Source organism: Bidens hawaiensis, unplaced genomic scaffold (genome assembly GCF_021521415.1).
Source record: "Bidens hawaiensis isolate Kalapana, Puna unplaced genomic scaffold, B.hawaiensis_p1.1 tig00042480_1, whole genome shotgun sequence".
NCBI lineage: Eukaryota > Viridiplantae > Streptophyta > Magnoliopsida > Asterales > Asteraceae > Bidens > Bidens hawaiensis.
In genome coordinates this window covers 105,555-120,476 of record NW_027497534.1, presented here as the reverse complement: position 1 = coordinate 120,476, position 14,922 = coordinate 105,555, and the positions used below count along the sequence as shown (strand labels likewise).

The 14,922-nt window shown below is 35.1% G+C and overlaps 2 protein-coding genes and 1 pseudogene across 2 annotated transcripts; all 3 read right to left on the bottom strand.

The window, feature by feature from the left end:
* Positions 1-494: 494 nt before the first annotated feature.
* On the bottom strand, positions 495-2,162 carry LOC143593669 (pelargonidin 3-O-(6-caffeoylglucoside) 5-O-(6-O-malonylglucoside) 4'''-malonyltransferase-like; annotated as a pseudogene).
* Positions 2,163-3,611: 1,449 nt separating this feature from the next.
* LOC143593674 (uncharacterized) lies at positions 3,612-8,247 on the bottom strand. The gene is made up of 5 exons (XM_077073232.1): positions 8,044-8,247; positions 7,094-7,327; positions 5,101-5,179; positions 4,885-4,963; positions 3,612-3,707 (listed from the first exon to the last, which is right to left on the bottom strand). The coding sequence occupies exons 1-5, from the start codon at positions 8,236-8,238 to the stop codon at positions 3,632-3,634; spliced, it is 663 nt and encodes a 220-aa protein (XP_076929347.1). The 5' UTR covers positions 8,239-8,247; the 3' UTR covers positions 3,612-3,631.
* Positions 8,248-9,934: 1,687 nt separating this feature from the next.
* Positions 9,935-13,096, bottom strand: LOC143593667 (uncharacterized). The gene is made up of 5 exons (XM_077073229.1): positions 12,860-13,096; positions 12,044-12,277; positions 11,259-11,337; positions 11,043-11,121; positions 9,935-10,010 (listed from the first exon to the last, which is right to left on the bottom strand). Exons 1-5 carry the CDS (start codon positions 13,094-13,096, stop codon positions 9,935-9,937), a joined length of 705 nt encoding a protein of 234 aa, XP_076929344.1.
* Between the last annotated feature and the right edge of the window lie 1,826 nt (positions 13,097-14,922).

The following is a 14,922-nucleotide window of genomic DNA, read 5'->3' as shown; positions in this document are numbered from 1 at the left end:
AGCTGAGCACATTCAATAAAAAAAATTTAATGCAAATTGCAAGTGTATCATATTCTATGGAGAAAATCAGGAAAACAAAAAAAGGATTACCAAAGTACGTATTTTACATCATAAGGGCAATAAATTTTGGGTAAACGAACCAAAAAACATATTCGTTTTGTTTCGGGCCGTTCATCATTTGTACCCATATCAAAGTTTATAAAAGTATAATCAAAACATAATTTGTTGTATACTTTTATATTCATATATAAGTTAATCCTCATTACTATATAAAAAAAGAATACAATCTTAATTAATCCTTATCAAAATACTAAAAACCAAACCAAATATAAAAAGACTCAACTATCTCTAGGCTTTATTTGAAAAATCTCAGGCACAAAATAACTAATAAACAACTTTAACTTTGAACCATCAAGAAACATCTATCATTCATTTAACATCATGAAAAGATTAAAAGAAAATCAACAAAATTGCTTTTTCAAAAGGCAGCAGCACTAAACAGGTTCCAATGAATCATTGACTCTAAATGCAGCCATCACTTGTTTAAAAACATCAGTCATTTGGAGTCCGTCCCGAATCTGCAGCAGGCATGGACGCATGGTTCTTCCATTCGGCCAGATCTGCAAAGTGAAAATTAAGCATGTGATCTAAACCATCATCCATTCTTTTTTACAATGTAAGCATTACATTAATAAACAAACCTCTGTACTATGAAGACTATTTATTGTTAGGCCGAGTATAGACTCTCTTGGGTGACCATGTTTCACATGATCAACACCAATGAGAGCCTTACAAATGGCAGCGGATACCAATTGTACCTTCGACAACCATGCCCTCGTGATGGCCTTTACTTTCTTGTTGGATATTGCGCTCTCACTAAATGAAAGTTTCTTTCTCGTATATTTGCTTAACGAATTGTTGTCGATGATATATGGTATTGGATTGGGGCGGACATCACGACCAGCAAACAGTGAGGATGAGATGAAACCTGGCGTTGTGAATTTGATGTCATTTTGTTCTTGGTTCACGGCAGCCCATTCATTTAGGAATGTGCATAGTGTTGACGCGTCAACAACCTTATGTGTATCACTTACACCAAGTGTTACAAAGGTGGTCAATTGAATTGTAAGAACAACGGTTCGGGTTTTGGATGGAATAAATTCATCAACCAAACTAACATTCATTTCTAGACCAACATCTTCGAGTTTGATGTTCACTTTGGCTTGTATGAACTCATCACCTTCGTCGTTACAAATCAACGGTTTGACTTTCTTCAACATATCTACCGGCAAGAGGGTACAATCACGCTAAGGTTTTCTCGAAGGATTTTTCTAGTTGGGGGATCAAACAACATAGGTGAAGAAGCACGGATCTAAACCATGGGGATTCGGATGTATGTTTCCACGAGTACTGATTATTATACACACTCAACATCAGATGAAACCAAATCCCAGCAAGGTACCTGCAAAACAGACACCGTGAGACTCGTTACGGGAAGGACAAGAAGGGGAGGGGGTTTCCCGTAACCACCCTCCTACGTGAGAATACGTACTGTACTGTGAACGGAATAAGTACGTCGTACTAGTAATTGATGTAATCCGTGGGGAGTGAATGGATACCTCATGAAGATGGTTGAAGTATTTATAGCTGGGGGTAGGGGAAGGTGATTGGTGGAGTTGTCACTGTCAAGATATTCCTTTTTCACCTGAATGGACACGTGTCGCGCGTTTATAGGGTATGACAGCCTGGCCACGTTTGGGGCGGTTATCAAGTGTCCAGCTGTCTTCCTCTTATTGGCTGATGTCGTTGTCAGGGAATGTTGTGGTAATCTTCTAGAAACAGTTTGTTACAAGTGCTCTTCCTTATCACGTGGGAACTTCTTTTGCATGAGGTTCCTTATGCGACCCGCGGAACCTCATTAGCGATCCGCGGGTTATATTGGTGATCCGCAGGGTAATTTCTTTAGTTTGCGGATAGTTTTACTACCCTACATCTATAATAGGATTGTGCCTGTTGTTCTTAGTGAAGAAAAGAACAACAGCTACATTCATGAATGGTGCAAGTTCATCGATGAAACCTAGTTTGTAGTTCTTAAGGCTTGGAAGAGTTGGAACCAATGGTTTTATGAATTTGCTTGCTAGTTTCTCAAACTTCATTGCCATCTTCGTTTTTAGTTGAACCAACTAGAATGAAATGAAAGTTACAAGAGACACTATTTGTAATGTCAAAAAGTATTTTATATTTATCTTATTTTATTTTTATTTCAAATGCGTTTAGTTGTTCATGTTATCTTGTTAGTTTCAAAGACTATGAAAATAGGAGTTTAAGTCATAGTATATTTAGGGAGTTAATTAGTGTCAAGAAAATTATATTAAACAAAAAGTGTCGTCGATTGAGATCAAAATATCGTGTTTTGGGCCTGGTTTTCAACAATTGGCAGGATCGTCTTCGAGAATATCTTAAAATTTTGAGGCTCTGGACAAGCATAAAAGGGGCATCTAAAATCACGTTTTTAATTATGTGATAAATAATTTGACAACTTTACCGGCTCGGTTGCATTTTTAAAGCCAATACGGACCAAAGGCAAAAAATTAATACTAAAAAGTTATTAGGAAACACAAAAGAAAAGCGTTTTTTATATAAATATAAAAACAACACATTTTCAAAAAGAAGTTACCATCACTTTTTCTATTGCACCAAGTAGTCATTTTGTATACTATAAAACACGACAGAAATAAAAATTGTCATTTAAACACAACTGATTTACGGATCAAGTCTTTAAAAAGTTTGCTTTCAAACGGTGCCCTTTATATAACAATGTGCCTCGTTTTTTGTCCTTTAACTTAACGACCATCCAAAAAACCCGTTAAGTCATGTGAGGACAAAAGAGTAATTTCCAACACTTTGTTATTATTATAAAAAAGAAATTAAGGGGGTGTTTGGGATTGCTTATTTTCACCAACTTATAACTTATCAACTCTTTAAAAGTAATAAGGAGTTTGGGATTGCTTATATTGTGAGCGGGAAAATTCCATAAGTTACACTTTTACAACTTATTAAGTTAATGAAAAGTTATAAGGAGGTAAAATATCGAGCGGCTACAGTGGTGATAGCATCGAAAGAAATAAATTCAATTTAGTCACAAGAGGCAAGTAGGTTTGACATCGGAGAAGGTAGGCAATTAAAACATTGGAAAATAGGAGGTTGCAAGCGGGTGAGGCAAGTTAGCACATGCAAGGTTAACCATCCATAACATCAAACACCTTCATCATAGAATTGGATTAGACTGAGGTCGAAACCATCCAAATTCGATCTTCTTTTGTGTAAACATAAATTATATAAACTTACTAAACTATAAAAAAGCACAATTATACGGTTATACCTTCATTATCTAATTATTTTAGAAACCAAAATTGAAGTTGATGTTATCTAGTTGTGTGTGTGAATAAATAAGGTGCAACAAGTTAATCTTCATAAACCAACCTTACCTTTCACAAACTTAAAAGAGACTTTGTAAATGGCACTAGAAAGTATAAACGTTAGATGCTTATATAATTTGGCTTCATCCTCACTTAAATGACAGCATACGTATGTTTGTTTGTGCATCATGCTAACTTACAATAAATGATAATCATGGCCCTGTTGCAACTTTTGCGGTTTCTTGATTTTGAAACATGGCGCTAAGCTGTTTTTCCATTTCTGTTAAACTGTAGACACAATAAATGGAAACTGTGAGCCATAACTGCATATTATTAATAAAAGTGGCAATTTCAACTCATTAGCCACGAATAAAAACAGTAGATTCAAATCCAGGTTATGTTTTGTTTCTAAAAGAAAACGTATATTCAAATTTAGCTTAGAACAAAACAACTAAAAATAATCCAAAATTGTATTTTTAACGTATAAACCTCCTAAGTCATTTTATATAGAAGTACAGAGTATTATTCAAACTTAACAAAAACATATTACAACATAAAGTTAATAGTCTATAACAAAAATTCAATAGCTTACAGCATTAAGTGTTTGGGCCAACCCGACTTGTCATCCAAACCACCTGACTAGGGCTGCTAAACGGGTCACGTTCGTGGGTCGATGGGTCAAACACGACATGAACATGAAAATCATATCAACGAACGCAACACGTGTATTCGCGGGTCAACATGAACATGACCCTTTTAACTTGAAACAATTGTTAAAACTTTTTGTCGCATATTGACATTTTAGAAGTCAAAATTTAACAAATAATAAGGGTTAAACAGATTAACCAGTGAACTCATCAGTTTGACACGAACACAGCCCGTTTAGCTACATGTGCTCGCAGGTTCCACCCGAAACAGACCCAACCCTGTTTATACTAAACCCAAAGTCGTGATTTCGAGTTAGGTTCAAGTAAAAAATTCACACCCCTGCGCATGACATGACTATTTTGCCCCAATTAAAGACACTTGTGAAATAAAGAAAATGAAGTTAATTACAAAAAAGTCCATGTGCTTTGTAAAATTTGCAAAAGAGGTACATACTTCTTGTAAAATCAAGTCCTGTTTTTACTAACTTGTATAGTTTTTCCCAATTTTAAGTTTTAATATGTTTTGAATGCTTTCAGTTAGACTCTAGAAAACACGTTTCATCGTTATTTAAAATCCAATGTTCATAAATTATAATAAGCTTCCGTAACTGTTTAGGGGGACAAAATAACAAAAATACCCACATGCGCAAAACACATGGAGAATTAGTTAAACTGGGGACACAAAGGCGTTACACGTACACATGAACTATCCTTATATTTCTGAACAAACACACATCGTCTGCAAATTTCACAAAGCACGGGGACGGTTTTTATAATGAACTCTGTAAAATAGTATAAAGATAGAAAACAAAACTCACATCTGGTATTTTTGAAAAGCTTCATTGCGTTTCACCATGTATATAGGGCTGTCCTTTGGGAGCTTGGTCACACTACTACCTGCAAAACAGAAAATTTTCAACATTATTATTAAAATCAAGTTAACAAAAATTAAAATAATAATAATAATAAACAGCAACCAACAACTTTATTGAGGGAGGGAAAGAAAAGATATGCATAATAATAAACAAGTTTACTTGGAAGCATAGCTTGGGATTTCTTTTCTTCAGTTTTGTGAGCTCTTGAAGAACTTATCTTAATGGAAGTATGCAATCCCTGCAACAATTAAAAACGTATTAAGCCTCCATTATAAAATTTAAATACAGTTAGGTCATAATTAAAAAGATACTGTGAGATCTTTGGCTACTTCTTGCTTAAAAGCTTTTTGCAATAAATTAGATAGCAAACTGCATGAATACCAAAATATGCAATTTGTATAAACATACCATTGTTTGGCAGTTTAAAAAAACCACGTAAGTTCGCAAGAAACGGAGAGCATATTGCATTATTAAAAAGATTAAAAGAATGCGTATTGTATATAACTATAAAAATTGATTTCCCAGCCTTCTCAACTGGCGCCCCACGTGGTGGAATTTGAAGGCGGAGAAGTACTTTGGATACTATCATATTCCTGATGATGAACGAGTTGATGTAGCTTCCATGCATCTTGAGGGGGATGCTCTAGATTTGTACTCGCGGTTATCCACCGAACAAGCCATCACTTTTTGGGAAGACTTGGTTCACGCCTTGCAAAAACACTTTGGGCCAGCCGAATTTCAGAACCCGGATGAAAGCTTGTGCAGCAACAAACAAACAGGTACCGTGCATAAAAAATCGGTTGGAATTTGCTAAGAGGTCTGCACGGGTTTCAAACTGGCAGATCATTGTCTGCTTAGTGTGTTCCTAAACGAGCTTAAAGACGAACTGAAGGCGGATGTTTGTATCCATAACCCATGCACAGTCTACAATACTATGAGTCTTGCACTCGAGTTTGAAGGGAAACTTAGCCACACACAACCTAACTGAAAAGAAACTCACCAGTAATTCCCTGCTCAAACCTGACTCGAAACTGTTCACCCCTGACTCATCAACATCACCCAACCCACATGTGGCCACCACACAAACCCCAGCACTTCGTCTTTCGAATACAGAAAAACAGTCCAGGTACAACAAAGGTGAATGCTTCAGATGTGACGACATATATGGACCTAGCCATCGTTGCAAGACGGGTAGTTATCACCTACTGGAGGTAGCTACTGAGGCAAGCGATTAAGAGATTAATATCATGGAAAATCAATTGGATAGTCAGCAGGATATGGCTACGATCAGTCTCCAAGCTACGATGGAAAGATCACACATCCCAGCCTTAACGATTCATGGTTCCAGCAGGTATTAATTCTTGTAGATAGCGGATCAACCCATAAATATGTGGCCGACACAATCGTTAAGAAGGCAGCTCTCCAAACTCAAGTGGAAGATCATTTTGAAGTGAGAATTGGCAATGGCGCCATCATCCGCTTCAACCAAATTTGCAAGGGTGTCGTGTAAAAATTGCCAGGCCTTCAAATAACCCAAGACTTTTACCCGTTCTCGCAGGGGGTACAATCGAACACAGAAGAAAATTCTGCTACTTTTCATCACCTCCAACTTGAGCCAAAACGGAAACATCCCCGGCACTGACAACAGTATCTCTTCTTAGACTTGAAAACAAGTCAGTTTTCCTGGAAAGAGGGAGAGGGGGGTGGGTATGATACGTATCAATGGTTCCAGTGAGTCGAACCCACCCAAAAGAAAACGACATCCCAGCCCATGGGTTAATTTGTAGTTAGTAGTAGCTAGCTTATTTATATGTTATTGGGTTTAATATTTAGCCAGGCTAGAATTTTGAAATTACTCTTGTATCCTTTGTAGACGGAGACTTCCCATCTCGAATTGGGTTTTAAATTCAGCAATCAAAGCTTTCGATTTCCAGTTTCTAACACAATCCACATACTTTGGTAAGGAATAGTAAGTGTATTTCATTAACTAACTAAAAGAATGTATACTGCATATAAATGTAGAAACCAAAAACCGACTAGCAAAAACATTTTTCTTGCAGTTTACCCTAAACTAAAATGGAACTGCATCACAAGAAGAAAGCTTTTTGATCAAGTGACACAAAATAAAGAGATGTTACGGTATGAATTTTACCTTTTTCTTCTCTCTTTTCTTGAGTATTTTCATGTGGCACTTTTTAATGTAGTGCACTAGATGATAACGGGAATGTCTTGACGACAAATCTTTCTTGATTTCCGGATTCTCAGCAAGCCAATCTAGAACATCTTTTGACTTAATTGCCTCATCTGTTTCTAAAGTCTCTAACCATTTGTATACTGGCATCCATTGATCCGATCGTTGGAAACGAAAATGAAAAGGATCTTTTTCCTACCACAAGAATATAAGCACAATCAACAATTCAACACAATAACCTCAATACACACAAATGTATCATTTAACATCCCATAAATTGCATAGAAATATGTCATTATGCCCTAAAACCACAATCAATCTATAATAAAGCGCATATCATGATATCAAAGTGAATGGACCTTGCCAAACGATTTCAAGAAATTACATCAGATTGTGCACGGTTCGGTTTGGTTATTAGCCTCAACCGAAACCAAATTCATCGGTTAATTTAGCTTACTAACCAATCGGCTTTCGGTTAATCGGTTTGGTTTTCGTTAATAACCAAACTTGGGCTAAAATTTTAGTATAGAAACACATAAAATGAAGGCATAAAAGCTAGAAATATTTGAAAACATGAATGGTTCAGTTTGGTTAATTTCGTTTAATCGAGGGTACAAGATAAACAATTTTCAGTTAATTTCGTTTAGCTGAGGGTACAAAATAAACAGATAAACAATTTTCGGTTAATTTCAGTTCGGTTTCGGTTATTGGTCATCCCTCACTGATGAGAACTCAGATTAACTTGGAAGTGATACTTAAACCTAAATAATTGCTCAATGTAACACAAACTCAGAAAATAAAATTCGAATATGAAATTGCTCTAATTGTAAGCATACACGTGTATTGTATTGTATTGTATTGTATTGTATTGTATTGTATTGTATTGTATTGTATTGAGTGATGATGCATACCTCAATGGACGGAGTTACGTCGGTTGAGAAGGAAGTGATGAGCTGGTAGACGTCGGGTGGAGGCATGGATTTGATGTGATCAGGTGGTAATGAACCGTTGGACTGGAGCCACGTTTCCACGTCGGATGGGTTTAAAGGCTTGTCTGCCGGGAGAGTGGCTAGCCACGATCGAGCAACTGTTTCCATATCATTCATGTCGCCGGTTGGGTTTTGACCAACGCCGCCGTTGTCCGGTAGGGTTTCTTCCGCCATTGGCATTCAGTTCGTCGTTTGCAGATTTTCTTTTCTTTTGTGCCGTAAATCGACACGAATTCGGTTACTTTTGATTACGTTTTGTTTCCGTACCGAAGTTAAAAGACAGGGAAAAATATATAAATTGAGGTGGATCAATGGCAATGGGAAGGGGGGCCTCGGTTTGCGCGTTGATAAAACCCAAACGTTATCAGTCACGGATGTTAAGGTGTTGAGTTTACGCGAATTTAGTTGATTTTCATCAGCTTCGTATGGTACTTCTAAAAAAATTTTGGTCGGCTTCCATTACGTTCGTTATGGTAACTAAATGAAATGAAAAAAAAATTCACGGATTAATATAGTGCCGTCAAGTAGCCCAATAGGGCACTCGCAGCACCAAAGTTCTTGTTTATATATAGTAGCAATAATAATGGTAATGAGTCAGGGTGGTTGAAGTCAAGTTGGATCCGATCAAAACGGTTTCTTTAAAAAACGGGTTTTCAAGTGTAATGATCAATGGTTGTTCTGTCGTGTGGCAGTAAACGAACCAAATGCCCTACAAATCGTTCGTAAACTATTAGACGAGAAGCTCATTTATGTCCGTCAGTTTAATAAATGAACCAACATGAACCAAGTTCGTTCGGTAAGCTTAACAAATAAACACGAGATGTCGCAATATATCTTCTCAACTCATCTTAAACTCCTTGAAAACTTCTTTTTGATATATATGATCCACCTCACTTTCAAAATTGCCCATACTAACCCAAAACAAATGGACTTGTTTTGACACACACAATTCATATACATGGGTACAGTCTACTTAATACATTTTTAAAGAATATGTGCTCTCTCGTAATTTATGCTTTTAAATCTGTTTCGACAAGGATCCACATGAACATCATGTTGCATGTCACCAAACATTTCATTTTTAACAAACTTAGCTAATACGATAGCACAAAATAATTAAATTATGAGAAATAAATTAATCTTTTATATGGTTATACCTTTTTTATTCAATTATTTTAGAAACCAAAATTAAGTTGATGTTATCTTGTGTGTGAATAACTTATGAGTTGTTCTTAGTTAGGACATGCTTGACTAAGTTTTTTAAACTTGCTTATCTGTTTTTCAAAAAGCAAATAAGTATGTTTGGGTATCACAAAAGCAATTTTCGTTTTTGTTTTTTATTACTGGTTAAAAAACTGTTTTTCAGAAGCAGGAAGTCCAAACTTTTTGTTTTGCTTTTTGTTTTTGGAATACCAAATTACAAATATACCCACCATTCGATTATCTGTAAAACTAACAAATATATAAAAATGTCATTTTTTGTCATTTTACCTGCTTTTTGATTTTTCCAACCACAGAAGCTAATCCAAACATTTAAAAAAAAACTACTTTTAAAAAAGCTATAAGTAAATAAGCTTGTTAAAAGCACTTTTGGAGTTAAATAAGCATAGCCAAACACTTCACTTTCACAAAATTATCCTCATAAACCAACCTACACTTCACAAACTTTAGAGACTTTGTGAATAGCACTAGAAAGTAAAACATCCAACAGTCATAACATTTGTCTAATCTTCACTAACATGAGTGGTTTAGCGACCAAACCACCATACCTATGTTTATTGTGCATCATGCTAACTTATGATAAACAAAAAAATCATGGCCCAGTTACAACGTTTGCGGTTTCTTGATTTCGAAACATGGCGCCAAGCTGTTTTTCCAGTTCTGCTAAACTGTTAACACAAATTAATAAATATAAGGAGCCGCAAATTCATTATCTATAGTTACGTGGCTAAACAAGTCAATTTCATGGGTTGGCAGGTCGAGCTAGACACAAACCTGAAAGTTTCATACTAACCTGAACATGACACGCGCATTTGCAGGTCCACACAAATGACCCATTTAACCCAAAAAAATTACTATTTATTTATATTTTTTGCATCTTAATACTTTAAGATTCTAAAACTACTTGTTATTTTTATTTTCTTTTAAAAATTAGGATTTAACTATGCCAACTTGTTTTTGAACTTTCAAATTTTGGCAAAAAAAAAACCCCCAAATAGTTCTGGCTCAATTATTACACAAAACAGATTTAAAAAATAATAAGCGGGTCAAAAGGTGAACCAATTGGTTCGACACAAACAAGGCATGTTTAGCTTAACGTATTTGCGGGTTCAAACCCGAAACTAACCAAACACATTTAGACTAAACCAAATCCGTGAATTTTTAGTTAGGTTCGTGTCGTGTTAGAAATTCATACCTAACAATATGACATGACTATTTTGCTCCAAATGAGGATTGTTGCAAAATACAGAAAGAAATGTTAATTACAAAAACCATCCCTGTACTTTGCAAACTTTGCACAAAAGGTACATATTTCTTAAAAATTCAAAATAGTCCCCTACTTTCACAATTCTGTTAACACTTTTGTTCCCCTTTTTCCCAATTAAGCTTTATTATGTTTTAACGCTTTCAGTTTGACTTTTAAAAGACACGTTTTCATCGTGATTTCAATGTCCAATGTTCATAAATTACGGTAAATTTTCGTATATGTTTGGAAAACGGAATGACAAAATTGCCCATATGTGCAAAACACATGGAGAACTTAGTTAAATTGAGAGAGCAAAGGTGTTACAGAACCATGAACATGTTGACACACCTTGAATTTCTAAAAAATGAACATATTGTGCAAATTTCACAAAACACGGGAACGGTTTTTATAACTAAATCTTTGAAGAATTATAAAGATATAAAACAAAACTCACATCTGGTATTTTTGAAAAGCTTCATTCCGTTTCACCATGTATGTAGGACCGTCCTTTGGGAGTTTGGTCGCGCTACTACCTGCAAAAATAAATAAAAAAAAATCAACTTTTTTATTAAATCAATTTAAACAATTAAAAAAATGGACACAAACGGAAACCAATGAATTCATTAACGGAGTAAAGGAAAAGTGATGCATGAAAAAACGTAAGTCATACTCGGTGGCATAGCTAGTGATTTCTTTTCTTTGGTCTTGTGAGCTTTTGAAGAACGTTTCCTAACACGAGTATGCAATCCCTGCAAAATGAATAAGTAATAACATATTAAGTCGCCATTATGAAATTTAAATAAACTTAGGTCGCACTAAGAAAGATATTGTAGAATCTTTGCCTGATTCGTGTTTAAAAGCTTTTGCAATAAATTAGATAGCAAACAGCATGAAAGTACTTGCCATTTCTTGCCAAAATATGCGATTTGTAACAACATACGTTATTCAGCAGCTAATGAAACAAGCCGCATAAGTTGGTGAAAAATGGTAAGTCTGTTGCATTAAACAATTAAGAGAATGTGTATCGCATATAACAAAACTAAAAAGTGACTAGTACATTGCACTTTGTTGTAGATTTCCGCAAAATAAAATGTTTCCATGTAACAAAAAAAGAAGCTTTTTGAATCAAGTGACCACAAAATAAATTTTGATAGCAAACTGCATGCAAATACAATGTACCTTTTTTTAACCATTTAATGAACATATCGTTTCTTATCAACATATGCAATTCATAACAGCATACCGTTTTTAGCAGTTGATGAAACAAACTGCGTAATTTGGTAACTAAACGAATGTATGTCGTATATGACTTTAAAACCAAGAACTGACTGGTATTCTAGTACATTGCATTTTCTTGCGGTTTTCCCAAAACTAATATGGAACCGCAACACAAGAAGAAAGCTTTTTGAATTAACTGAACACAAAATAAAAAGAAGCGGTGAATATAAATTTTACCTCTTCCTTCCCTCTTTTCTTGAGTATTTTCTTGTGGCACTTTCTAATGTAGTGCACCAAATGACAACCGGGATGTTTTTCCACCATATCTTTCATGATCGTTGCATTCGCAGTAAGCCAGTCTTGAACTTGTATTTTGCTAACTACCTCATCTGTGTTTAAACTCTCTAACCAATTGTATACCGGCATCCATTGCTCCGACCGTTGGAAACGAAAATAAAAGGGATCTTTTCCCTATATAAACATAATCAACAATTCAACACAATAACCATTATATACACAAATTGATCGTTTAGCATCCCATAAATTGCAATAAAAATATGCCCTAAAAACCACAATCAACCTTTAATGGAATGCACAAATAATTAAATATAAATAGGGGTGTGCATGAAATCGAGAAAACCAAACCGAATTAGAAACTGACAGTTTGGCTTTGATTTTTAGTGCAAACCAAAATATTTGCTTCGGTTCGGTTTTGTTAAAAAAAAAAAAGAACCAAACCGAAAAATCCGATTTGTTGAATTACATTTTCTTTGAATCATTTATTTATGTTTCAAAAGGTTGAATATTTGTTTTATTTGACGTTAATTGGTTGTGCCTTGTCAATTTGTATGAGATTAAATCATTTCAGACAATATTCTAGGTCAGCCAAAATGTACAATATTCTATTAATTATTAGCAAAACCGAATTGAACCCAAAAACCGAATCGAACCCAAAACCTAAAAAACCGAAACTTTGGACTTGTGATCGCACCACACACAACATGAAAAACCCTATTAGACGGTAAAATTGAAATTGAATGATGATGATGAGACCTCATTAGACGGAGGAGTTGAAAAGGATTTGATGAGCTGGTACACGTCGGATGGAGGCATCGATTTGATGTGATCAGGTATTGATGATGAGTTGTTGGATTGGAGCCACGCTTCCACGTCGGATGGGTTTACAGACTTGCCCGCCGGGAGAGTGGCTAGCCACGACCGAGCAACTGCTTCCAAAGCATTCATGTCGCCGGTAACGCCGCAGTTGTCCAGTTGGGTTTCTTCCGCCATTAAAATTGAAATTGAGGTCGTTGTTGCACCGTCTTTTTAATACTGTGGGTGTAATGACTCAACGCGGGTTCAGGTTCAGTCGGACCCGGTTTATTTGAGCGGTTTTGAGGGACATCGAACCGGCCGGTTTTCTATAAAAACCGGTTTATACCGTTAAACCGGTTTAAAGCCCACCGACCTTTTTTTTGTTAGGCCTATTTTTTTACCAATTACCATTAACCTAGCCTAAATAATATTAGTTTCTTGTCGTTCAAAAAAAAATATTAGTTTCCATGACGATTCCCTCATCCTTCACAAGGAACTGCTAACCGATTATACAATAATTGATTAAACAAGAAGTGCAAATCGATTATATAGGAACTACTAATTTGCTATTGAAGCTTCAATATCAAGGTCGGTTTCTAATTTTCTATACTATATTATTATGTAATTGACTGATTTTGTATCCAAATTCCAAGTGCTTTTGTATTATTTTTTGAATATGGATTAACTTTTGGATGATATTTTATTATAGAATCATGTATTTTTTTTAGTTAAAGTTGTATTTATATGAAATTATAGAGTAAACTATACAACATGGTTGAAACTCCCGGTTCAACCGGTTGTACTATTTTTTAATCCAATCCGGTACGAACAAAATACCGGTTTTTAAAACATTGATGAGGACATGATCATCAAACACGCGTAAATCGTTAAAATGATTGTTTGCTTAAGCTAGTAATTGATTGTTGTATGTGAAGCGCTAGGTTTGTAGTAATATAGTAATCGGAAAAGCTAATACAAGAGCATTCATAACGGAAACTTCGTCTCTATCTTAATCTTCAAAATGCGGATACTTTCTTTATTTTTCAACTCCATCAAGATCTCAATCATCATTTATATCTCTAAAGTTTTACGAGTAGTCATTTTCCACATATATATAGATCCACTATTTGTCATCTTGTAAGCGTTTGTTGGAATTTAAGAAAGAGAAAAGTAACATAAAATAAATGTTTGTGAGTGAGAAAAAGATAGAGATGGATAATCATATTTGGTATGTCAAACAAAATTTAAAGATAAATTTAGCGAATATGATATCTAGTTAAATTATAGTGGTCATAAGATGTGATGGGTTAAACAAATTTAGAGATAAATTTGTTATGTGTGTCAAACTAGGTCAAGCTAAAACAACTCTTGACTTAAACAAGTTTAAAATTCTTGTCAAAGTGTATGAGTTGTTATGTACTTTGTATGTGAATTGAAGTGCGTGTCTACATGCCCATACGTGCATGTTGTTTCATGTTACGTGTCTATGCATTTGCTTGATAGCTAGACTTCCCGCTTCATTATAGTTTTTACGTTACCTAAAGGTGGTGGCGTTGCTCGTGTTTGTACCATCTTGCAGGGCCGTCTTCGAGAATTTAAATACCTAGGACGAGCATAAAAAAGGCCCGTAGGCCCTAACAAATAACGAAATATATAATATTTTTTTTTAAACAACATTAACGTTATAACAACAAAAATAGCAAAATTATAGTAATAAACTCAAATACAATAAAAGCTAACGTCTAACCGATAATTTATGAAGCTCTTCTAGCATTCTTAACAGCAAATTGTTTGATCATCTCTTCGCGGTTTATACTATCTAAAATTTCGCTCTCGATGGCTATCATCGCCAATCCATTGAGTTTTTCTTGGGATATTGTGGATCGTAAATAATATTTTAATAACTTCAATTTTGAAAAGCTTCTTTCTGCGGATGCCACCGTGACTGAAACAGTTAATAATATTTTATATGCAGTCCTTTCATTTGGGAAATTTTCTTGGGTGTCGTTCAAATGCTTCAA